The sequence below is a fragment of the Ostrinia furnacalis genome, unplaced genomic scaffold (assembly GCF_004193835.3).
Source record: "Ostrinia furnacalis isolate ACB-3 unplaced genomic scaffold, ASM419383v2 OfSCF7086, whole genome shotgun sequence".
NCBI classification, from domain to species: Eukaryota; Metazoa; Arthropoda; class Insecta; order Lepidoptera; family Crambidae; genus Ostrinia; species Ostrinia furnacalis.
Genome location: NW_021137325.1, coordinates 332492 through 360193, shown reverse-complemented (window position 1 = coordinate 360193; position 27702 = coordinate 332492). Strand labels below are relative to the sequence as shown.

The window sequence follows — 27702 nt, the reverse complement described above, 5'->3', positions numbered from 1 at the left end:
TTAGCAAATGGCCTCCAATAATTCCATACGCGAATTTGATATGGCGGGTTCCGTTGGAGGTTCCAACTTGGAAGTGGAACTGTGTGGAGTCCCCCTGAATCGTTTTCAATCAAATATTCGTAAAAGGTTTACATAAAAATAAGTTGAAAAATATTCTCGAAAGAATTTTTAATTGGAAAATAATTGAAGTACCTTTTTGAAATGGAATTTTATGGGGATATTTTTTATTTATATATGGGTCACCTATTAAAAAAATTAAAAAACCTTAGTTTAGAGAGACTTTATTTTACAATGTCATCGACTTACGTAGGTAATGTCCATCAATTTGTTTTTGTACATGGCACAATATTATACCCTCATCTTAAAATGAAATCAATATAATATTTTCATTATGTATCCTTGCTCATAATTTTATAGCGAAAATATTGTTTTGTTGACTTATCTTTAAATACATATCTATAAGTACCTAAGTCATCTAAAATTAAAAAATGTTATTATCATAATGTAAATAATACNAGCTTTCAAGCTTTGTCCATTTGTTAATGCAACGATGAATTCGCGGTTCAACGAGCTGCTCAGTAAACACAGACAAAGTGCATCGCGAAATGCTTACAAAAACTGCTGAAGTAATTCAAAATGAAAGATCATTCTAGCTTATTTTAGTCTCGTTCCTAAATCCACAACTTTATTTACAATGCAGAAGCTTTGCATTTGCATGTTACAGTACTCATTTTGTTCAATTATTTCACTGTTCATAAGCTCACAAAATGAAAATATTTTTTGTCCATTACAATACTGGCGAAGCTTTTCTTTCGTCTGCTTGCAAATTACATTTATTTAAATAATAATATGTATTATGATACACAATAAACTCATATCCATTTTAAACCTCGACGGAAAAATAAGGTTGTATATTACGCAAGTCAAATTTTATTTTTCAAGCAAATGAACCGATTTTGATTTAATTTACTTTGGTTTGAAAGCATAATTACATTGAGTGTTGTCTTATGATCACTGTAAAGTACAATATTATTTAAAATCTGTATGACAATTTGAATTAGATTTAAAACCGTAAATAAATAATGTAACCGTTTTGGTAGGTAATTATTAAAACACTGCCGCGCTGCAACGAAATTGCTTTCACGTGGAATGCTTATCTTTCAAAATGAGGGCGAAATGCCGATACATGATACGCAGTGTCAGGCGGCCATTAGGGCTCGGGCAGGGTTTGATTGAAGGGCTATGCTCGTCTATTATGCAGCCTGTACTAAATTAACTTCATACCATAAGGTCGATAATAATCGCCTTTCAAAAATTACGTGCATGTGATAGACGTGTACACTGTACAATGTACATACGTCTTATACTGCTACCACTTTGGTAACATTAAGGCTGGGGTGCACCACGTCAAAAAACGTTTGTTAAATAAAGTAAGATCTTGGAGTAAGATGGACCAACCCAGCCTTAAACTTTCATGTTGTAGTTGTTAATAAACTAAATTTATATAGTGTTTTGTTGCCAAATCCCGTTATATTAATAAGTTTATAACATTAAATCAGATCTCGAGAAGTGACGTGATACCTTCATCAGCCTTTTGCTCTGTTAAATGAAAAGCAATTTAGGAGATACGATAAAGTGCGAACGTGCAGGTAAATCCATGCATTGTTATATGATAATACCCGTAGTTTAATTCGTACGACGTTCCATAAGATAACATAATAATCTGGCAACTTTTCAAGGTGTTAATAGGCTCTTTTGTGAGCTTTGTTTGCCTTTTGCTTTGTTCAAATTCAATCTAAATTACAAGATACATGTCGCCTTTCTTGCTCGTGGTCCGATCGTAAAGTTCTAGTTCTACTGAACAGTTTTGAGTCTTTAGGTAATGTAATTTTTTCTTAATAATTTTGATGGAAAGGCGCCACAATACTCGAAGGGTATCTCCAAAAATGAAATACTTTTAGTTATACTTTCCCCCTTGCACCATGATAATCAATCAGCGCGACGTTTGCATTACGGCCTGAAGGCCGACAGTGGGGGTTATCAATCAAAGTATCTGTTATGCATGATGTCTTGCATCCAACCGACGTAGCCGGCGGTGCGGGTGTAGATGCCATACTTGCCGCGCTTGCCGCAACCGTCCCCGAAACTGGTGATGCCCTGAAAGAAAATGTTAGTGAAGTTATAGTGAACTAGCTTTTACCGCGGCTTCCCGCGTAAGTTTCGGTATTTGGGTAGTTGAAACCACAACAACTTTTCAAAAATAACACACATTATAATTATATCCCTGAACACCGATTTAATTTTAAATGTAGTAAAATTCAAATGAGTAAGCTATGGAATAAAAAAGTTTATCAATTGAGTTCGTGAACTAGTAAGTAACTTCAATAGATTCCTTTTCATACACAAAACCTATGGTGCGTCAAAAATTTTGTCATAGTTTTTGAACTACCACTGTAGATCACAAATCCAACGACTATAGATTATATACTTTGAAATGTTTTACTTACTTAAGTACGTAAGTACCTACCTAGATTAGCGTAGGTAGTACCTACTTAGTAAAACACGACGATAGTAAGTAGGTATTTGACTTATGTCAATCTCTATTACCTGCCTGGCTATCTAAAATCTAGGGCCCTTCTACAAATAACTTGAATAGCTTAGTGACCCTTGACAACTTGTTTATCTTGCGTCAGTTTGTGTCTACTTATTGCCAGCCGACCCTTATCACAAGGCGCTTAAATCCTTGAAGTAAACATAATTACGATTTGCCTCAAACGACTAAGGACGATCCCAATGTACCTACATAATTTACAAACCATTAGGTGAAGACTTGATGATTTATTATCAAAATTTCCCGCACCCCAAACTTTTTAATACAGTTACAGTTCAAAGTGACTTAAATGTTGTGGTTGGATTGAAAGTTTAAAACCGAAACATACCAAACTCCAATTTAAATTCTTTCTTAGTACCTATATTGATGCTCGTTTTCACCATCAGTCCCAAATTTTTAAGTGACCCCTATGAAAACAAAATTCCTGTTATGTATTACCATAAGGGTCACTTAAAAATTAGGGATTGATGGTGAAAACGGGCATTAGACGATGTTCAGGGAACTTATACAATGTGCTAAATATAGCTTTCCCTTCCACTCGTACCCGAACTACCTACTTACTTAGCTTCGAGTACCTAACTTTGTGATAATCTCAGCCTTTGCGTTTATACTTGAAATGTGATATACTTAGCATCCTTTAAATGCCTACACTTACAATGAAACTAACGATACAGGAGCGTGGGTCCAGGTAAGGCCTGTGAATCTTTTGTACCTATAAGTAAGTATAGATTAATCTTAATTGTTACCACTTGGAGTCTTCATAAAATTTAATAAATCAGCATTTTGAAGTAACATTTTCAAGAAATCAAATAAATCTCCATTATGGCAATTTACGTTAAATTACGCTTTTCAGTTGTCGAGGAAATGCTTCCTGATTGTAATCATGGTTGTAATTCTTACAGCCTGTGATGGAAACCTCTTGTTGTTTAACATTAATTAAATAAGAGTCGTTAAGATAAGTACCTTTAAGGAAAACGAGATGGGCATTCTTAACAGACGGTTGTATTTCAGTTTAGCAGGAAATCTAGTAATAAATCGAAATAAAATAGATTTGCATACCATAAACGTTACATTAGGTAAAGTCTAGTAGCGTAGTAAATAAAATCCACGACGCTTATGAGTCTTATGCCCGTTTTCACCATCAATCCCTAATTTTTAAGTGATCCCTATGGTAACACATAACAGGAATTTTGTTTTCATAGGGCTCACATATAAATTTATGGATTGATGGTGAAAACGGGAAATAAATATAGAGGATTTTTTGTCATCTTAAAAAGAGTCCATAAAAGTTAGAAACCTCTGGCTTAATAAACCAAAAGACCACTGCAGCTGCTGGATAAAGGCCTCCCCTAATTATTTTCACAACGATCGGTCGTTGTGGAAATCCGGGACCAGTCCTACGCTGTCCGCATCCAGGTACTTTCCCGTGTTCTTCACTAGATCGTTGGTCCGGTGCGGTCCATGGTCACCACTCTATAGACCTATGTGCCCCTACTGCTATTTAAGTATTGGTAATTGGGTACCTATTCCTGAATTTCGTTCGTTTCGTTTCAGCCAATGTGGTCCCATTCAAATCAAATCAAATATATTTATTCATAAACATAGGTAAAAAGGGTGATAATTATAATAGCAGTGGGCTCTATGCTTAACCTATCGAGAACTTTTCTGCCCTAGAGTTCCTGAATTTCTACAGTACCTACCTGCAGGTAATACCGCATGTCCCGGTCCCGGCAGAGCAGAGGCCCGCCCGAGTCGCCTGCGCATGAGTCCATGCGCCCACGGCCCGCACACACCATGTTGTCGATGATAGTGCATAGTCTTGTAATTAGTAATTTGTGAAATCACAAATTCATCATCATCATCATTTCAGCCAATCACAAATTACTAATAATCTTTAAAAAAAGAAAAACAGCTAGACAAAGGACTCCAAAAGATTTCCATAACGACTGGTCCTTCGCTGCTTGCATCCAAGTACACCATTCGAGAAGTTTTCTACCCCAGTTCCAGTGCAATTGAGGGAGGTCGAACCTTAACTTCGAACTCCTCCTTTTTTCTTCTGATTAATTTTGTTGCGGGTCCAATGACAGTTTTATTGGCGGTCACGCTGTAGATCCTGGGTACACAGGAGTTAACACTGCCACAATAGATCAAACCTGGTCGAGCTGGCGCAAATGAAGGCCCAAAACCAATAATAATAAAATACACAGGAGTTGCAGCGGTAGGAAAAGCGGTGGGAATAGTCCCGTACCCCAGTTCCTGAATTTCTAAATATGTACCTACCTGCAGGTAATACCGCATGTCCCGGTCCCGGCAGAGCAGAGGCCCGCCCGAGTCGCCTGCGCATGAGTCCTTGCGCCCACGGCCCGCACACACCATGTTGTCGGCATAGTCTTGTAATTAGTAATTTGTGAAATCACAAATTTATCATCATCATCATTTCAGCCAATCACAAATTACTAATAATCTTTAAAAAAAGAAAAACAGCTAGACAAAGGACTCCCAAAGATTTCCATAACGACTGGTATTTCGCTGCTCGCATCCAAGTACACCATTCGAGAAGTTTTCTATCCCAGTTCCAGTGGAATTGAGGGAGGTCGAACCTTAACTTCGAACTCCTCCTTTTTTCTTCTGGTGGACAGTTTTATTGGCGATCACGCTGTAGATCCTGGATACACAGGAGTTGCAGCGGTGGGAAAAGCGGTGGGAATAGTCCCGTACCCCAGTTCCTGAATTTCTAAATATGTACCTACCTGCAGGTAATACCGCATGTCCCGGTCCCGGCAGAGCAAAGGCCCGCCCGAGTCGCCTGCGCATGAGTCCTTGCGCCCACGGCCCGCGCACACCATGTTGTCGGTGATAGCGTACTGCCAGTACGAGCGCCGGCAGACGCCTTGCTGGATGGTCGACACCTACGAAGAGTTTTGGGTCTTATTATGAGGAATAAGGGTTATTTATGTTACCAGTAAACATGGCCGGCACTATATTATTTATTGCAAAACTGAAGTACAGCTTTTGTTGGGCAATATTTCAGAAAAAGTTGTCTGATTTACGGTTAATTGGCATATTTGTATTAAACAACCAATTTTATACCTACCTACCCAACAAAGTAGAGAAGATAGTCTATTAATTAATTCAGTGCAAGAACAATTGGAGACAAAAAAATCTAACCCTAGGATATAGTAATAAAATGCTCCTAGAAGGAATGATTCTGAGCACACAGAATGGATGAGCAGAGTCAAGATTACAATATGAGCTTTTAATAAAACTTAAATTTAGTACCTAAAAAATCGATCATAGCTTCTAATATTTTATATGACTGTAGGTACACCACTTAACATAATGAGTAGTAGCGCCTAGTAATACCGCTCTCCGCAAAAAGACACTAACATAAATCCCGAAATTTTAAACCTCACGATGAAATATTTATATCCAAAAGCGTGCCTAAACCTGCCCGCCACCTGTTATATTGAAAAAGTTTCTATGAATGAGGATTATAATTAAAACTGTTGCGAGTTCCACTTTCGTATAAAGATCGTCTCAAACTTTTAGATTTTCAACAACAGAGAGAATAAATTTGTGAGTTGCAAAATTTATATTATGGATGTAATCTTCTCACTTAGGTATGTAGGATTTCAATAATCTAATCTTAAATTTAATAATACAACGTCACTTACATAGTCTCAAAGTCCTTTTATGGCAACATTGTTCTACTTGTTCGTGTCCATCCCTTTTTAATAATCTTAAAATTTGTCTACAATCAACTTCAGGTAAAGCAATAGGATTATCTCCTGAGACGTAACTAAATCCCGTCAAACATTAATATTAAATGTAAAACTAGGGTAATGAGCATCACGAAGTTTCAGATTAATGTACAAGGCAAGGAGAATATTAATTAACTGGCATAGCCCTCGGCTCCGCGCTTGTTTCGAATTGTCACACGCAAGGACGATCACTTTACTGGCACGTGCAAGGTGCGCGAAAGTTGATGAGTCAAATTCAAGCTGGGGACAATTTCTCATGAGAACAACAACGAAATCTCAAACTAATTTAGCAAGGTAAGTAACATACTTTAAGGTAGGTTACGTACTTTGTTGTGACAAGAAATTGTTGCTTGAACTTGATTTTGCGGTAGCAAGACCGCAAATCTAAATAATTTGAATGTTATAATCATCATCATCATCATCATGATCATCATCATCATCATTTCAGCCATAGGACGTCCACTGCTGAACATAGGCCTTCCCCTAATGCTTTCCACGTTGATCGATTGGTAGCGGCCTGCGTCCAGCGCTTCCCTGTTACCTTTACGATGTCGTCGGTATCACCTTGTAGGTGGACGTCTCATGCTGCGTTTTCTGGTACGCGGCGGCCTCCATTCCAGAACCTTGCTACCCCATCGGCCGTCAGTTCTGCGTACTATGTGCCCTGCCCATTGCCACTTCAGCTGGCTAACCGTCGAATGTTATAATAGGCCAGTAGAATTAAACATGAAAATTAATCAAATCGGAAACAATTCTTTCAGAAGGTTTTATTGTTTTACTGGCTTTATTTGTTGCCCATTATGACTGGAATGTTGCCCAGGCCATGATTTTGGTTGTCGTGGAAGTCTAGGCTAGTCTAGGCACTCGGGCGATGACGGAACGCCGCGGAGGTTTTAGTGGGATCCCGTCCTTTTCAGGTACGACCCTGTCCCCCGGCAGTGGTGACGGTGCACAAAACATTTCCTCCGCGACAAAAAAAATAAAGGCCAGGACTTTGGTGTGTGAGGCTAATAATTAAGAGGTAAAGTTAGACATAATATTACACTTACATACTAAGTATAAAATCTGGAACAAAAAAATCCCAATACCAACCTGTGCTTCATGAAGTAACCGAGTTCCGTGGACATCAGTCGCCCGCTTCTTGCCCCAGCCCAGTATGACGCAAGTGGTATGGGGAGGCAAGAGCTGATAGGCCGGCGGTAGGCACGCTATGCCGTGGCCGAGGTCTGGTCGTGCTGGCATGGGCAGACTGAAAAATTACAACATTAAGCCTAGGGCAGACCACCGACTTTTAGTTGGCCGATAGTTGCAATGTGTCGGGCTGTTAATCATTATGGAGATGTATGGAAGTGTTCACATTACACCGATTGATTCTTCATACAAATTAGAATTGGGCCCAACTATCAACCGACTAAATATCGGTGGTCGGCACCTAGACTTATAATAAACCTCATTTAGGTGCGCTTCGAGTAATAGGTACCTCCTATAAACGAGACTAATCATTTTCCTTCTTTTTATTTAGCGGTTTCGTTTATTCTGTAGGACTAAAAAGCTTTGCCGAAGTAAAAGAAAATTATACCATTAATTCAAGCCCACAAAAAAATATTCGCTCGATTGCTGAGAACATCCTTGAAAATAATTTATTCCTTTATTAGGATTAGTATTGTGGTAGGTACTAAAAGTAATGGACTTTAAGTAGTTACGAAATTCTGGAATTGGTTAANCTCTTAATGTTTAATCTAGGAGTAATTACTTAATTGAATAACATTAATCTTTTAAACTGCGATCTCCAATCCGTTGCCAAGCGTGGAGATTATGGCGAAACCCTCCACTAAAGTGGAGAAGGCTCATAGTCCAGCAATGGGCTGCAAAGGGCTGTTGATGATGATGATGATGATGAAGTACATAATTGACTCAGATTTGTATTATCGCTTTATTATTCGTAGTTATTCGATCATTAATACAAACGTGTCAGAAGTCGGAACCTTTACAAGTTCACATCAATCTGGCCCCACATCCGAGGGCTGCGCGTTCACTGTAAAGATATTGGCACTATTACGTTTCCAATTTTCAGGGCTGTTGCTTTCGCTTTTATTTGCGAAATGTCACCACTCCATCACGCTGAAGGATAACGCGAACCCAGGTGTAAAGGGTTGTATTTTTTCATAAAGTGATTTAACTGGGTAATGAATTCAATCTGACTAACGATCTGAATTATGTACGGAGGCCATAAAATTAAAAATAGTATTTGAATACTATCAGATTTATTTGAATTAATCCGTCATAAACATAAAATTACCGATTAGGATTACGACTAGGGTTTCTGCTCGAGCTTTCTCGAACTCGAGAAATTTGGGTTCATTCGAGACGAGAAAAAAAATACCGGAGCTCGAGAATTCTCGAGTTTCGATTTTGAAGCTTTAATTTTTTTGAAAGCCTATTTTCTTAGACAAAAGTAAGTTTTTAATTATTTAATAGGTTAACGTTGCGTTTAGACTGGCCTAGTCTTTCCTTTTTTTAACTAATTTGATTTGCAAGTAATGATCTTAACCGAAACCAATAATGTTCACCTACAAGTATGGTATATTTTATTATGTTTGTATGATTAAAAGACTGAAAAATTTTTGTTAACTGTTAGTTTAGGTACTCGTAAATACGTTTATTCAAGTCGTTATCTTTAAGTTTAAAAATTTATTTAAAAGTTTTTTTTTGTTTGTAAATGTAGGTTTATCATCGTAATTTAACAATTAATTTGGACTTGTGTTCTTTGGAAAACAAGTGATTCAATTGGAGCTCCAGATATTTATGGTTATTAATATAAATGGTTATTCCTTAAAGTACACGCGACTTTATGACTTTTGTTCCTTTAGTTAATTATTAAGTTATAATTATCCTACTAATATTATAAATGCGAAAGTTTGGATGTCTGGATGTTTGTTACTGTTTCACGCAAAAACTACTGAACGGATTTTGTTGAAACTTTACAGTATTATTGATTATAACCCAGACACATTATAACATTAATAAAAACCCGTGTTTTTATTAAATTTCAACCGATTTCAACAGTTTTACAAAATTTTTGCTAGAAACATAAAAAATATGCTTTTAGCGGAACATCCTAAAATTTTCAACTTAAAAATTAAAAAAAAAAAGAAATTCCATAAGTCCAAAATAATTTTAAAAACTGCGCAGTTTTCTGAAATTTCATAATAACACAAAAAAACATGTACTTATTAAGTACATGTTTTTTTTATTATTTTCTGTAATCGCTCTACTAAAGTGGTAAGTCGGAGATTCCGTTACATGTTTTTGACTTTCTTAGGACTAACTAATGTTTGCAATTCTCTAAGTTTACGTTACGTAGAACATTTTTTTATCCACAACGAGGAATCTCTTGCCATTCATCTGACCTGATGGAAACTGATGGATGATCAGCGAGCTTCACTCGGAATCCTAAACCACAGAGGAATTGGCTGTCCTAAATAGGTGGCCTTACCACTAGACCACAGTGGTGGTTGTTACTTTACGATTCAATTCGATATACCTACATATTAGAGTGTGAGAGAAAGGGAAAGAGTTTGTGTGTGTGTGTGTGTGTGTGTGTGTGTGTGTGTGTGTGTGTGTGTGTGTGTGTGTGTGTGTGAGAGAGAGAGCAAAAATGGGTGTAATAATTTAATTTAGAGTAAATGTTCAAAATGTCCGCCGTTGACCTGAATGCACATTCGACAACGCCGCAAAAAAATTCTTTGTAAAACCTTCTTCTTCATTTTAATTTGGTTTTGTGCTTCAGTCAGCTTTGTCCGCAGTTCATCAATATTTTCATATTCCCTATTGTATACCAGATGAAGGGCAAGAGCTTCCTCGTTGTGGATNTGTACCTGTACTATTACTTATTCTGTGACTATGCAAGTATTTAGATAGTCAAAGTATTTTTCGTTGTTCATTGCGCATCGCAATAAGAAGCTGGCCAGGTACTTATTATGATAAAACATTTTTAAAAATATTAAAATAAGTACCTTAACTTTGTTACTTAATTCGCTTCATCAAGACAGTCGTAAACTTTAATTAGGAGATCAGACTGCTATCTATGCGTCTTTAATAAACTTTGAAATAGAAAATATTGACCTTTAACTCATTGCACGGCTAGCTATTAATTAAAAGCACTGGATGCCTTTAATGAAGTCTTTGTTTAAAATAACGAGCTAGAAGTCTCCTAGAATTTTTTAAAATGCCTCTACAGGCATTTTAAAATTTTTAGCAAACTTCTTTCATCTACTGAAAGAAGAAGCTATGTCGTTGTTGATGAATACTTTCTAATTAAGAATATGCTATTCATTTAAGCCTTTGTCAAACAGCAAGCGTGAGCTAAATAAGCGTAAGTAGCTATTCCAAAGCAATGATAAATGAGATTCCAAGTAATTAGAACATGGAAGTTTAAACCCTTGTCTAATTTGAATAATTTATGCCTCACTTTAAAGGCTCAATATAAAGAAACTTCCTTTTAACATTCCTCCCTCAGCCTATAATCTTATTACAAAGGCTTTTAAGAAAGGACCCAGAATCTAGACTTTATCTTCCTTTCATCCCCTGAACCGTCAGATGTTCTGTTATTAAAATATAATTAATTAGATCTTCTCTGTGGTTTTCAATGAGAGAGATGAATACAATTGAACAACCTTATTAGTGCTTGTAAGCATTCAGACTTTAATTTCGGAATCATGATCGTTCGCTCCAAAGTACGAAAAAATAATAGATATAATATGAAACCGAAATTTTCAGAGAACGTTTTTTATTTTATTTTATTTAATCACAAAGTTATGCTTAAAATCTATACATTTCTTATGTCACTAAACATAATAATGATTGTTGTGACATTGCATTGCATGTTTCATTTCCTAAAAGAACTAATTGGTCATCCTAACCTAACGGACGTCTCACAAAAGCGCCATTCTCGATTCCCTAATAGTAATTGACCTTCGCATTACGTTTCTGATATTATGATAATTTCACGTAATTAATAGAGACGTTTTTACTTGAAAGAAATACTTATTTTTGCCTAAATCCTGGTTTCCACAATAGATAAAGTGACTGTGCTAATGTTCCACGTGCGTGTGCTTATATTTAAATTTAATAAACGACCTAACCTAGCGTTTATACTCGTAATCGCCTTAAATTATAACTTTCGAGCAGACATTAAACAATAATTTAGGTTGACGCGCTATTTTAGCAGGCTGCGTGATTTATAAACGGCGGTTTACACAAACGAAGCTCAACTTGAGGCTGTTCTGTAATTAGTATATCACGATTAAGGCCTTCAATAATTCGCCGCTAAGCACTTCGATCTGATAGTACTATAATTTTCAAACATTATTCCATTATAATCACTGTTGATAAATCCGAAGTAAACTTTAAGGTAGTTACTGCCTACGCTATTATTACCCAAACGATATAAATAGTCATTAAACTAGTTAAATCCTTATCAAAATTGGCACTCACTCGAATTTAGAATTGGTATGCCTATTATACCCTGTTTTCAAATAAATTACCAAGTTGAGAATCACATTGTTTACATACGAGAACAATAACAAACTTATTCTTTAGCTACAAGCTTTGCTTAGTTTGGGGCTAGCGGCGCAGTGAAAATTAATGTCCAATCATATTTATTTATTTATTATTTATTTATTTATTCCTATGATTTCTGTTAATTACAAAAAGGTACTAGCCATTGAATATAAAGTTTACGGAACTAATTTTCGCAAACTGGTTATGAGTCAACTCGAACAAATGTTTTCTATTTAGGATAGTTGTAGGTTCACCAAAGGGCAATGAATATTATAACATAAAAAGCACAAATACAATAGTTGTTGTATTTGTGCTTTTTATGTATTTTTATATACATGTTTATGCACAAAGATATGGTGTAGAGGCCAAACCACAACCTCTGGCACATTCGATCAGCATCCATCCATCATCATCAAATCACCACAGTTTAAAATTTTCACAATCTTCTTACCGTAGCAAAGCGACGTCATTGACAACCGTGTCTGGATCATAATGAGGATGCACCACAGCCTCCGTGACCCTCAACTCCATCTCCCCTGGTCCCCTTGTGAGGAGATCATGTTCCCCAAGCCTCACGTATAGTTTCTTCCTCACACAATGTGCTGCTGTCACCACCCACCGTAGAGACACCAAAGTGCCCCCACAGAAGGCTTCCTAAGACAGAAATAAGATTATGTTGTAGGTTCGTTCGTTCGTTCGTTTCAGCCGAAAGACGTCCACTGCTGGACAAAGGCGTCCCCCAAGGATTATGTTGTAGGTATAATGTAGTAAATATTACACCCTCCTGGGGATATTCCAACGTCTTTAACATTGCTTGACTTTCATAAAACGCCTACAGAACTCGTATAATTTAGACTACCTATATAAGTTAACGAGCGGCCGCCCGCGACTTCGTACGCGTGGACCCCGTTTCGTGGGAAATCACGATTAGTTCTAAAAGGAACCCCCATGCAAAATTTGAGACTCCTAGCACTTGTAGTTTCGGAGATTTCGTGATGAGTCAGTGAGTCAGTCAGTCAGTGACATTTCGCTTTTATAGATATAGAAGATAGATTAACTAATCGGTAAATAAATTAAACAAAGTTTGATTAATTAAAATAGCTTTGGTTATCTAGGGTAAATACTCGATACTGAAGATGTAGGTAGCTAATTTGATTTGTTTAATCCGACCTGGGGACGACGGGAATTACTTAACCTTCTAGCGGCTTTCCAAATAATTAACTTCCCATACCCACATCGCATTCCAAGTTGGACCCGAAACTTGAGTTTATCTTATTAATTAGTGAGCTGCCTTCGCATTGCTTGGGTGCAATTTGATGTGTCTAATCTTTTATACTCATCAACTTTCCTCATAATCAGTGTGCAATCAAATAAATAGATCTTACGATACGAGGTATTTGAATGTGCTAAATCATTAATCCATCCTGGATTTTTTTACCATACATCGTAGGCTTATACCGGGCTATTTCCTTCATCCGAGCCCTCTTCCGAGCCGCACCCGAGCTCCAAACGACCACATTCAAGAAGTCGGTGATGTGTCAATTAAACTATGTTTTTTATAACATTGACCAACCTACCTTATAGCGATTGAGAACGACGACCTGCCAAGGCCACTTCTCCGGCGACGCTGGTCTGCCGCCAATGATCCTGATCATGTCCTTCATCCGAGCCCTTATCCAAGCGGTAGCCGAGCCCCGATAGTGACCCAAACGACCACATTCAAGAAGTCCGTGATGTGTCAATTAAACCATGTTCTTTATAACATTGACCAACCTACCTTATAACGATTAAGTACGACGACCTGCCAAGGCCACTTCCCCGGAGGAGCTGGTCTGCCGCCAATAATCCTGATCATGTCCTTCATCCGAGCCCTCATCCGAGCGGCAGCCGAGCCCCGATAGTGACCCAATCGTCCACACTCAAGTGGTCCATGATGTAAGTACCGGGAGTCTTCAGGATGAATGGCGGGCGCGGGCGGCGACATAGACTCAACTATTCGGTACCCAACTCCTGAAATATAAAATGTAATTTGATGAAGTGTGTGAAAAATAATTGGAGATAAGCCGACCGGAAACAATAGAGCGCTGAGAAGATACCAATAAAATTCCTCATGAATTTACTCGTAATATCTCTTCGAATTTCCTGAACTACACAAGTGATCAGTAGCCATTCGATTCAGTATAAAAAGTCAGTCAATATTAGTTCTTGCTTGTTCCTCCAATTTTTGGGAGCAAATGTACCCGATATAAAATGTAGATCACTATGTTACTTAGGTATAGGTAAGTAGTTGAACAGATAACAAATGAAGTAAAAAAATAATCGTAAGAATAAAAATAAAAAAGTTTTTGTTACAACAATATCGTGTACTGCCCGAATTGATGATTTCTATATTATTTCTTCTGAAATTAATTACTGTAAGAAGAATAATAAAATTATTATTACTAAACTTTCGCGTTGGTTCACTAAAGTGACAACAAGAATAAACGCGATCAAATACCTATCTCGACAATAGTGTTTAATTTCACGATCGTCAAGGCAACAGATATATAATTATGTAGGTATTGTGTAGTTATTGAAACACGCAGATTTGCGGAAATCGTGGATAACATAACACTGGTCAACACATGTTTTTTTTCCTTTAATTTTTTTTCTGTTATTGGGTATTTCTATGGCCCTGATTATGAAAAAAATACTGGGAGATCGTCAACAGCTTTAAATTTTAAAATATATAGTTTTATTATTTTGACAAAAAAATACGAAAAATTATACATTGTGTTGATAAAATATCTATTGAACACTAGCAAATGATCTTTTATATGATTTCTTTAAATAGACAAGTTTGAGTAGATCTCGTTGCAAACTCCAGCAATGGTCTGCCATTCATTTAAGATCACCACCACCTCTGATAACCTTCTTCCATTGTCCGAAAATTCTAATGACATCTTTTATCCTGCTCCTCACTAAACTCACCCACATTTTGTGGAAATCGATGTTAATCCGAGTACATGAAGTGTATTTTTATACCCATGTTGCACCCTAGCTCTTGCAAGTTGGATAGCATGCTCTCAACAATTTCTTTTTGCTTAGGAAATTACTTATAACCAAAAAAATGAATTCTAAGCTTAGGACTGGACTTCAGTCATTGATTTCTTAAAATTACGATCATTTACCAGCTGCCTAATGTGAGTCCCATCAAAAATTACCAACATTCAAGTTTTCTGTGCTTAATCCTGAAAACTTTCATGAAAGAAAATTATAACATTCGTAACTTCTGTCAAGCGCCTTTACAGACTGTTTCAAGATGCCGAGGTTAATATAAAGTGGTGGAAGTACGGTGATACGGTCTTGGCTAACTAAAGGCATGTTTATAAAATAGTTTGTATCAACTTTAGCTGAAAAGCAAAAAGTTGTGTGTGCGGGAAGCCGCACTGGTCAAAATTTTTGTAACCAATGCTTTTATTTGTTACGACTATCCCAGATACACATGAAACGGGAATTTTGTGTAGCCCCCTTGTTGGCCTAAAGCACAGAATAAGTAATAGTAAGTAAGTTACCTATTCTCAGAACACAAATAACCCATTTGTGGTCTTGATTAATTAATTTCAAATATTTATTTTAAAGTGTCGATGTTACGCAGTTTTCATGAAATCCGATAGAGGTTTTCGTCATTTTTCAAGTATTATATTTACCACAAACATAGCAGAAGCAATCTGGATTAAGCACACAACATCTTCATAACGAAGCAATATCGAAAACACCAACAAAATATATTTTTTTGTCCAATTAAATCAAAAATCTAAGTAAAAATATTAAATGAAGGTAGATAGCTATAACTTAAAAACAAAAGCTGTTAGAGAAAAACTGTTGCCATATTTAAAAAATATGCGTCAATTTAAGATAGAAACAGAAAAAAAATCACAGGAAAAAAACAATTTTATTTTTTTTGTTGACCAGTGTAATATATGTGAATATAATATGGGAATGGCGGGATCAATCCTTGAAAACAATTATTGTGGCTTCATAATAGCTAAGTATTCATAATGTTCATGTTGCTGATGGAATCGCCGTGATATAGCCATATATTTTGATCCGCCGCCAATTTTAGGTTTCGTTCATTGTTTATGGTGAGCCATACTGAAGGTCATTTATCATTCAGACACATTTGGTAATTTATGACGAGCAAAAAATAAAACCAGCCAAGTGCCTATCCGACACGCAAACGAAAGGTTCCATACCATAGTAGGTAGTGAATTGTACATCGTTAACTTTGATTCTTCAATTAATAGAAATAATTTCGAGATTAAGCTGTGCAAAGCAAGTGTGCCTTTTCATGTCTATTTTATATTTCAGTATAAGTAATATCTTTCGAAAGAACTTCTCAGAACCATCTTAATAGACCCCTATTAAAAGGTAATAAATATTTAACTTCTCTACCCTACTTATTTCGTTTCGTTTATAAACGAAAGTCAAAAGAGATATTACATTAAATTTTTAGGGGGCGATTTTATTGCAAAAGGTATGGATATTAAAATTGCCCTTACTTATTAATTTCAACGATAGTATAGTAAGTGGCTTTTCGATGTGCAATCAAAAGAACCCTAATACAAGACAGACAAATCTCTTTTCTATCTGAGAATCGAATATAAAATCAATTGGAAAACCTAATTCCATACGAATTTGATTTCGCGCCTTTCCGAACATTGGCACTTCGGAAAGTTGAAATTATTGAAACCCCGATTTTAGCAACGTAACGATAAGTTGAAGGTGAAAATCCATCAATCTTGAAATTACTTTGTAGCGTAAAGTTTACCTAGTGTTTCAATCACTCGACAAACAACATTATTCCTTTGGGAAACGGAATTACGTTTGTAACGGGATATCTGCGTGATCAATCGTTTTACCTAATGCCATTGAAGCCTAAGTGAAGCTCATTCTAGTGCCTATTCCAGCCCCAAAACGAGCAGTTAAATCAAGTGGTGCTCCAGTTTACTGGAAGCCAGAGAAATAGGTTTCGTGCAGGTGGGCCATACTTAATGTGCAAGTTCTGGATTAAATTACCTGGCGGTAACGTCTAGGTGTAACTGCAGCTTGCTAGCTTACCGTAGGTATTTAGATCAGATATTGTATAGCGTGTAAACAACGCGATATAATCTAATCGTGGATTTATCGATTATACGATATACCAGTACTTTTAAGAATCTACGTAACAAAAGATGTAGAAAATCAATTCATTTCAGACCTTTAATTAAGGGTATGTGACGATATTTATTCGCAAAGAATTTTGATATTAGATATTATGCATCGATCCGTGTTTTTGAAGAAAATTGGTCCATGCGAACTTTAGAACATGGCAAACATTTTGATCGCGCACGTTACTTAAGTAAGGTTATTGTAAAGTCGTTAGCTAAGTACCTATGTGCATGTTCACCTGGATCCTTGCGCCTCTGCATGCGGGTTCGGATCCAGTGCTGGCAGTAGCTGCCCTCCACGTAACAATATGCGGACTGCCTAATCACTTTTCGCCCACAAAAGATTCGTTTTTGACAATACCTGAAAAGAAAAACAAGAGGGTTGTCCATTCATCATTCCATCATGGAATTTGAAAGTCCTGGCCAATAGATAAAACGTTCAGAATGTTTTTTAGCCTTGTAATTTGTAATTTTTTTATAACCTTTTTTGTCCTATATCCACTATCCATATCACATCCGAATAAATTCGGATGAATGGTTACTCTGGCAGGGTAACAGCTGCTTATTTAACCAACCATCCAAAATCGATTCATCACGTCTATACTGGTACCTACTATGTAGGTACGAGTATGTTAAAGAAAGCTTCAATCGTACATGTAATAAACATTTGGTATTCATTGATGAAATTCTATATTCAGGTTATTATTCCCAGTACCAGCTATAACAAATTACATTTTATTGAAAGTGATTTCAGTAGTATAGGAAGATAGTTATGTACTGTTAACAAAACAATGAAGGCGGGCTTGTTGTTGGTAGGAGGCTCTAACGTCCTCGTTAGAGCACCATGTTCCACCACTAATTGATCCCTCTTCAAGATATAGAGCTTCTGGTTTATATCCTGTTGTGGGGTCGATTAGCAACTGAATGGTAACAAAGAATTCTTCTTCCTGAACTTTCCTTTGTATTTATTTATCTATTATTTATATTATGGCATTAAGGAATTCTTAAGTAATAAAGAGACACGAGTTCTTACGTTCGTTCTACAATATGATCAAAATACTATAATAAATGGTTCGTTACATTGTCGTGAGCAACACTTTATTCCGAATAATTAAATAACTTCCAAGTTTTCGATAACAATCTCATTAAGCTTAATATAAAACTGATTTAATCTGCTAGTGACAGCACACGATAAGTTTTATTAATGTGCGAAACTTTCTCTTGCGCGAAGTGAAAGAAATATGATTGGGTTAGGATATTTTATTTATGATGTTTCCCGGAAACCTGCTTGATATACTGGTATGTATTATTGATGAATAAAATATTGTCTTGAAACTAAAGGGCGTATAACTTTGCCATTTCTGGATAAATGTCAACGACATATTTATCTTTATGATGTCACATCAGGGTAAGTAGTTGATGTGCTCGCGATTATTTATATGTGCTTACTATAAACGTAAAGTTAGTAGTTAATGGTATTGTTTATTATTTACCTTCTGCGTACAGTAGTACATTTCCTCGAGCAGGAACTCCAGGGGCCCCACGGTGAGAATCCACGAAACCGTTTTTGTATTTCATTTGAATCCAGTTGCCGTCTTTGATACTGATAACAACAAATATTTATATTAATTTAATTGTGAATTTATTTATTTTAAAAATAATACCTGAATATCTGTATCAACCCTACATACTACAACTAAGTGTGTCAACCCTATAATACCTTTTGTAAAGACTTGGCATTGCACACAATTCTTAAAAACGTGGTGTAGTCCAGTAGAATTAGCTTTTAAATCGGAGTCACGGAATGAAAAGGTTCGTCAGTTTTCAAATTGATTCCTTCAACGAATCGCGAGCACATATTACCTTTTGAAACTATGTTACAGAATAATCTCGAGTTAGAGAAAATAATCTTTAACTGTTCGTCAGTAAAGTTCAAAATTATTCAGATCAAAGTTGTTTGACGATTTAACTTGTCAAGATTATTATGATTGATAAACTAAAACCTTCTTGTTGGTTCAACCTGCCAGTACCTATTAAATAAAAAAAACTACATTTTGTAACATTGCACTGATGGGATGGAAAAAAAAACAAGCAAAACCTTATTCGTTAGCAAACGTCATATTTATTTAAATGTTAGCAGCACTGTTTCTTGCACGGTTATGTTGGCAGGTTTGACTCTTACAGTACCTACTGCAAGCGAAAACCGACACTAAGGTGACGAACCTTTTCATTCCGCGACTGTACATCTACATACTATCTAGGTGACTCACTTCCCTTGACTTATGAAATGATACTCGCAGAACACCTCACCCTCGCTTTTATGTTCCAATTCAGCCAGAAAATTTTCTTCTCGGAAAACCGTGCGGAAAATGGAAAAAGCGGGAGAATCGCATATTGCCCCAAGAAAATAACACTGGTTTTCGACTAAGAAAGCATCGCCTGAATCTCTCTCTGCTTAAGCTTTTCTAATAATCAGTCCTAGATCGAATCCTATTCGATGTTTTTATCATTATGTAAAGCACAACCTAACGAGTAATGATACCTACTTATTAACAGAAAAAGTTGTGTTACTTAGTTTTCTAGAAAACGGCAATTTCTTAGTTTATTTTGTGGTACAAATAGGCTTAGGTAAGCTAAGAAAATGATTTTTTCTAGAAAACTAAGTACCTATTACAACTTTTTCTCTTAACTTTTAAGTAAGTAGGTATCATTTACTCGTTAGGTTAGGTTATTGTATTCGTTAAAGTCTGGAAAATTCTGAATGGATCCAATTACAATAAACTTTGTAAATCTCATAATAGCATACTAATAAAAAGTACAGAACTCTATAATCCCAAGATAGGATTCACTTTGCAATGAAATAAGTATGTGTATAATATCGGTTTATTCACAGTGAGGACGTTTGTCAATATTAGTCAACCTTATTTTTTATTTGCGGAATACCCAAAATATAAACCTTTACGTAAGTATATAAACTCAGTACATAGGTACTCGTAGGTTATATACTGGTTTACTCAATAGGTACCTACTAAAAAAACCGTGAGAGTTTACCTAGTCCATAGTCTATTTAGTCTCATGTCCCTTAAAATATGGTGGCACTCAAAATCAAAAATATTTATTCAACAAACGTCAATCATAGTGCAAAAAAGGGTAGCCGTTAATATTCAACACTTTAGGCACCCTATTGAACCTTACAATACTTGCCTACGTGTTAGTGGGCAATGTGGGGTTGATGGAGTGTTAGCACTAAAGTTAATGGACCCTACTGAATAATGGTCGATATTGCTTGAAAATAATACCCAATATTTATGATATTTGACCGATCCAATGAAATCTCCATTGAGCCGTGGATAAATTACACAGTGGCTTTAATGACCCTATAGTGCTGGTCAAGTTACTAGAAAACCCTTTAGATAAATCCCGCTAAGGGTTACTTTTTAAGCTTTAACAGAGATTTCGCTACACTTATTTTATTAGATTTAAAGATTGAATCCAATGGTTAAGGTTAGTAATTACCGCAAGGCATACATGTAAAACCGCTTTTTAGAAACCTATATTTGGAAAAAATAAACGACTTTTACACTCTTAAAAAACCTGATTAGATCTGCGTGACTTGAAGCTCTTGAATAAATTAGATGTTTTTATTGCTACCAAGAGGAAATTACGTTAGCCCTTGAAATTGAGGTAAATATATATGTTACGGTTAATGTGATAAATTGAAAATTATTAATAATAACCGGTTATTATGAATAATTACCGACAGTCGCGGTAAAAGTGATAAATTAATCACATTTAACAGTGATTATTTAATAATTCAACCTTAGTTAACAAATTTCATAAAAGAGAACAACATCTTGTGTACGTGCTCGTGTACAGCCAAACTTTTGAATATCATATATTAATATAATTTGGCATAATGAGTTTGGAATGTTTCCTGCATAATATTACTTTTCCATAATGCCTATAACATAATGTTTTGATTTAAAGTGAAAAATAGGTTAAGGTGCGGCGGGGGTGGCCCTTGGGCATAGCTGGGCACCGTTAATCAAATAGTTAACTTCGTTAATCGTTAAACCGTTAATAAAAAAATTAACTTCGTTAAACGTTAAAACGTTACATTTAACAAGATTTAACGCAAGTTAACGTTAATCGTTAATCCGTTAACACATGTTTAAAACGAAAAAAGTAATTGTATGCAAGGTTCAAATAATTTCGAAAGCTTGTATCGCGCACGGAATTTATCCCTCTTTTATGTTTGCGCTACAAGCTTTCGAAATTATTTGAACCTTGCATACAATTATTTTTTTCGTTTTAGTAACAACTGCATTTCAAAATACAAGCTTGTTTTTAAAAAAGTATTTTATTATTATGATTTTATGTTATACTTTTTAGTAGTAGACTAAGAGCTAGTGAACGCCAGACCTACGTCATTTTATAAAAGCTGAAAATTATACCATAAAAGTGATTTTATGTATAATATTTGGGCAATGATTAGAAGTTGTTTCGACATCAGCCACACAGTTTTGACAGTTCCAACTCCTTGCCAGATACTTTTTTTAGGATAGTTACCAAAGCAACGTTGACCTAAACTTCATAATCCACCAACATTCTAACCTATATTGGGAGCATACGCTGCCAGCTCTTAGTCTATAGTATCTCAATCTCAGAGCCTTGGTTCAATTACAATACAATTTAGTACCCTAAGTTAGCACCAAAGTCCTCGAAAAGACAAATCCAACAAACCCAAACTCAATAAGTTTCCACCGTTTCGTTTAGGAATTCCTATGGCCACCTCCTGACTCCATCATCAGGACCCTGGACATCATCTAGTACTAAAGTGCTCGAAAAGACAAATCCAACGAACCCAAATTCGATGCGATGCCGCCGTTTCATTTAGGAGTTCCTATGGCCACCTCCTGACTCCATCATCAGATCAGCTTAATGGTACCATAACATTGCATTTTCATCGTACTTACATAAGTATACTAAATTTCAGTTCAACTGGTTGAGAACTGGTCTTAAATTCAGTTGCAAGATTTGTCCCACACATACTAACAAGTGAAATCAATATAAAGCTTGTAAATAAATAAAAAAATAGCATTTTTTATATCGTTTCGTTCTGGTTACAAAAACTGTTATTTTGGGTTCTGAAAGTTCTGGAAGCCCGAACGTACTTGTCAGAACGCGTTTTTCTAGTGTTTTCAGCGTGCCTGCTGTATCTTTTTGATAAATAGTAGGCACTGGATTAACGATTAACGGACTTAGGATAATTTAACGGAAGTTAACGAGTCCGTTAACATTTTTTAAAGTTAACTTAAAAGTTAATCCGTTAATAGAAATGTTAACTTCGTTAATTAACGATTAACGGATTAACGAGTTAATGCCCAGCTATGCCCTTGGGCCACCCCTAAGCCGCCTATTTAGTTTTATACACACATAAATGACCTCATATTAATCACATTTACCAAATCATGCGGTAATTATTCATAATAACCGGCGATTATTCATAATTTTACATTTTGACCGTAACATATATATATGTTACAGGAAATGTATGAATTCTAGGAATTGTATACTATTCCTAGGAAATGTATACAATTCCGAAGCTATTTAGGAAATGTATAAAATATTACTTCAGAGATTTTTTAATACGCACATATCCTAGGACATGTATACTTTTCCTAGGAATTTTATAGAATTCCAATATTGTATTAGGAAATGTATAAAACTAAGCGACACAAGCGCGGTCGTGTGATCGGGTGCGCCTCAGTACGCCTAAAATTTCATTTAGCCAAACCATATTGGCCGATAGGTACTTTTAACTCACAACTATTATTGTTTAGCCTGAAAGTTGTTTTCACACTATTATACTTTGGCTGAAAAAAATATTTGCCTATTGGCATACCTTTCTTTCGGCATGACGCATATTACGCTGAAGTATTAGAAAACCCTAATTTTAACATCTCTTTTATTAAACTATTATTGGCATGAAGGTTTTTGTACTCCTGTAGCTGGATAACAAAGTCTCGGTTAGGTTAGGTTTGACTTGCGACCTTACACATACACAGTGGCCGCGGCGCGGTAGCGCCATTTAAGTTTCGGAGGAAAAAAAAAGAAATCTTAATTACATTTCCGATTGCTGTTTAGGAAATGTGTAAATTTCCTAGGAAATGTGTCTAATATAATTTATATCACACATTTTCGGGTGATTTTAGGTCTTATATACAAATCCTAGGAATTGTATACAATGACGGATTTCATACATTTCCTGTAACATATATACTAAGTAGTTAGCACGACACATGAATTATTTTAACAGGATCATCGACAATCATCGTTATTTTCTGAAAATGTTCCAAAAGGGTTTTCGTCTCTTTTCGCTACTTATTTTTTAAGATTAATACCTCATACCAAATAACCACCGATATCTTTTCTTTGTGTTCAATACATAATACTTCTTTTGAGTCCGAAGTTAGTCCCATGGAGATAATTGCTTCTCGACTATTCGAATAATCCTTCAAAGGGAATTCAACTACTCTGTATATTATAAACACAGCAATTTCGTTCAATCCATCACTGAAAGATATAATCACCGAGGCGAGGAGCTACAAATCAACCGGGGGTAAAATAATCTTACATAAAATTATCGCTGCTTTGCGTGAAGGGTGCTCCAAGCACAACTTTATTTAAAGATTATGATCTCGATAAAAAAGTATGAGAGTAAGAAAGTATTAGAAAATTATTTTACTAAAACATATCCTACATAGCTAACCTAGAACCTTGAATTAATATGCCCCAGTCTATAAAATGGAAATTACTTACCCTTATCTATTGTGCTAGATTTATTAATTAGAAGGTACCTACGAGGTAATGTTAAATTATATTTGAATCACGCACACAGCTAAACCTAAATTTTATTAGTTAATATTTTGCCTAAGGGCAATTACCTATTTATTGTAGAGTTAAAACCTTATTATCACNCGAGAACGGTTTGTCCAAAACATATGAATTTGGTCTTATTCAATGCAGGATTAAGTGCCCTTTAACCGTTATGAAGACCACTTTTCGATAGGGTAAGTCCTTTACGCGGTATAACCGGAAAACCGAAAAAACGCCGCTTTCGGGGGCCCCCACCACTTAAGCACAACTCCGTCGAAGTCGAAAACTTAGGAGAGTCTTAATGGGCAACCAATGAAGCCATTAAAGCAAAAAAATCTTTTGTAGGAATTAATTTTTGTGTTTAATTCTACTGGCCTAGTGGCGCCCTTATAAACTACGAGAATTTCAGTAGAATAATTATGCTAAACGCTGAGTCCCTCTATTATATTGAGCAGATTGAGAAAACGTAGTGATAAAAGAAGCAATAAACGGGAATTCCTTTTAATTCTTAAAAAAAATACTCGAATCCGTAAAAAGTTTTTATTCTCTAACAATAAATTGGTTCGTCTATTACTTCAATACAAATCAATCCTCTACTGCTAAATTAATCGAGAGATTAACAATTTGTTAGGTATATTTGGAACATTGGAACTAGCTAATTGATTTGCCATTATTGTTCAAAATATAATAACGTCTTTCGATAAGACTAGTTTAGGCAATCGAAGTCGATTGATCCTTCACAATCGCTCCTGGTTTGCGTCACTATTTAATTAAACTTCAAATTCTTGAATGTTGCGAAATTGAGCATAAGCAAACAATGTTCGACGAAGTGAAAACATGTTCTGCCTATGTTTCACCGATCGATCCGTTAGCGGCTCATTGTGTGACGCTGACTCGGGGATTAATAAGTACCATTAGCATGCAGCTTATCTCGCTAAATACTATTTCATTCGATTAATCGATTTTACAAGCAGTGGAAAGTAGGACAGTTCGAAAGTAAGACTGATTGAGATTACTATTTTAGACTGCAAGACCTAAATGTTTATGAGTTATATCTTCTATGATTAGAAAAAGCTATTAATTTAGGACTGCAACATTCATTAATTTTAGGAACTAACTGGTCTGATTTGAATAATATCTTTGTGTTGAATATCCCATATAACGAGGAAGCCTATAAGCTTTACACAATCACACTACAACTAATAGGAGCAGAGCATCAATGAAAAATATTGGGAAAACGGGCAAATAATTATTCAAACGGTTTACACGTGTAGCTTTGTAATTTACGCGCGTACCCGCGACTTTTCGCGGGTACACAATTGTTTCGTGAAATGATGTAGCATTATTATATAATTCTTGTTACACAATATTTAAGGTAGGTACTACAAGACCTTAACTAATGTTCACAATGTTCTAGTGTTAGGTCCTACCTACTTCCATTAGTTGTCCCGTCCTTGAGTTCATTGGAGAAAATTAGCCTCTGTGTAGGCAGAAAATGGTGCGAATTAAGTCAGAATAGCAAATAAGCTTAGTCTAGACGTGGGGCGTTGATTAATGGGACAGGAGCCTCAAGAAAGTAAAGGTAATCTAGTCTATCGTTAATAATTAATTTGGCGGCAATTTTAATAACCTTTAATTAAGAAACATCTCAAATTTAGTAGGTGTGTGATTTATCTAGACTAGAATTATAACAAATTATTTACTTAGAGTATACCTACTTAATTTATTTATACAGTCTGTCTAATTCATAAATGCGAATTCTTGGCAATACAGGCGTTTTAATTAATTTCATACATACCTACATAGTTTTCTCTACATAAATATCGAGTTTCCATAAGAAATAATATTTTTACCTTTTCCATGTGTGGTGCTCGGTTGTAGAAACCATTTGTGATGCCATGCGTTAATATCTTCATTCGCGATTTGCGTTTTCTGCAACTGTAAACATAATTTTGCACAGTTTCTATAATATGTTACGCCTTATGTTTGTAAACAACGTAAATCCCTCATTGTTATTATATGAATCAGCCAACCAACAAAGTAATAACATGATATGCCGGTGATTTGGTTAGTCAATGGCTAAACTAAAAATTTTACTGACGCTAGGTATATTTTTTCAAGTTCCCATTTACAAGGATAGTTTTTTTTGTATATTAAGTCTTTACAAAGCAAACAAAATTGCCCGTTGTAGGCTAAGTCACTATTTTAAGCGTCTTCGTTGTCTTTGTAAAAAGGCTTTGAAAGTTGAGTAAAGCTGGTGCAGACAGCCACATTACTTACTTCTAGAGAAAGTAATCGTTTGTATTTTTCCACTTACACATTTTTTCCCAAGATTTTCTCATATTTTTATGTTAAAAAAATATTGTGTCAGCTTTTCTCTACGATTAATTTAAAAAACAAAATTAAAAAACGTCACCAACCAAATATTTCGCGCCAAAACTTTATTTTTTATTTTTTTTATAGCGTGAAGTCTATTTGCGGCCAGTTAAAATTGCAATCAAAATAAGTTTGAAAAGTGAAAACTTTTTTTATTTTTATTTTATGAGGTTAGGATGAGTTATTGTTTTAATGAGGTTATTATAGGTTTTTTGTTTATATAAATATCTTGTAAGTTTTTACTTTATTAATTACTGCCTTAAATTGTTCCTACAAGGAAAGTATACTGAAAATCCTGATCATGACGTAACAAAATCACAGCAGGATTAAAAACGAGAAATACCAAAGTTTCCAAAACATAATTTCATCAAAGTTACTTCATCAGTGAAACTGTCGCATCTTTTCATCACCATTCAACCGCTAACTGCGTTGCACCCCATACAATTCCGCCTTTCGTTCAAAATGTACGGGACTTCAGCACGTCAAGCTAAACATTGTGGCGTCTTATTTAGTTGTAATAGAGCCGATTTTGCAATAAAAATGTACAGCTTAATGTGCTGTCGACAGTACAAACATTTCCATTTCGCGAATACCTTACCTGGCTACTTCAATCCGTACGGAATCCCCGCATATTTCTCTGCGCACACAGTGCCGCCGCCTGACCCTCCGGCCGAGGCGACACGCGCCCCAGCGCCCCCAAGGCGAATAAGTCGGCACTCTGAAGTGGTTACCTGCAAATGAAACGTGCCTTTTTCAATAAAAATCACATGTAGTTTATTCAACGCAGCGACGGAACGTTTATCCGATTTGACTTTTTAGGGGTCCGTTTAACTTTAGAATTTTTTTTAATGTTTTATTTTTATTGTTTTTTAATATTTAGGTTTGATTTCTGTTAATCAAATTTTCCATCCTGTATGTGTATTATTTTTAGTAGGTACTTTTAGTAAAACTAATTAAGTACGTCCGCCTGATCTTTTGTTACTTACAACTTTCTCAGAAACTACTAGATTAAAAGCTGGTTCAGAAAAAGGAGTAAGTAATATTTCCCTACGCGTTTTCACAGTTTTTACAGAATTGCGGTTTCTACAGAAGTGCAGAACAAACGAACAATTTAACGTATTGAGTGTAAATGTCCGTAACTGACATTCCCCGTTTGATACACGCGCCATTAATGTCAAATTTGAATTTAAAGTGCTAACTTGAATTGGGTCATCAGGTACCAAGTCCATTACGACGAATATTGTGAAAATACCATCAGTTTTGTATTTTTACTTTGAAAAATCTCATTGTTTTCAGATATACTCGTATCTAGGCCTAGGTTTAT

At 35.7% G+C, this 27702-nt stretch overlaps 1 protein-coding gene across 1 annotated transcript; it reads right to left on the bottom strand.

Moving 5' to 3' along the window:
- Positions 1 to 340: 340 nt before the first annotated feature.
- LOC114363368 (transmembrane protease serine 9) lies at positions 341 to 27607 on the bottom strand. Its single transcript, XM_028319057.1, has 10 exons — positions 27523 to 27607; positions 26977 to 27109; positions 25856 to 25940; positions 18617 to 18726; positions 17363 to 17484; positions 13712 to 13944; positions 12386 to 12588; positions 7465 to 7621; positions 5362 to 5520; positions 341 to 2157 (listed from the first exon to the last, which is right to left on the bottom strand). The coding sequence occupies exons 1-10, from the start codon at positions 27605 to 27607 to the stop codon at positions 2041 to 2043; spliced, it is 1404 nt and encodes a 467-aa protein (XP_028174858.1). The 3' UTR covers positions 341 to 2040.
- Between the last annotated feature and the right edge of the window lie 95 nt (positions 27608 to 27702).

Excerpts from the sequence above, each read along its gene's own strand:
- LOC114363368 (XM_028319057.1), bottom strand. The coding sequence starts at position 27,607 with ATGGACTTGGTACCTGATGACCCAATTCAAGTTAGCACTTTAAATTCA. Across the intron at positions 17,485-18,616 it reads TGTACTACTGTACGCAGAAG|GTATTGTCAAAAACGAATCT; the intron begins GTAAATAATAAA and ends TTTTCTTTTCAG. Across the intron at positions 12,589-13,711 it reads TCGTACTTAATCGTTATAAG|GAAGCCTTCTGTGGGGGCAC; the intron begins GTAGGTTGGTCA and ends TTTCTGTCTTAG.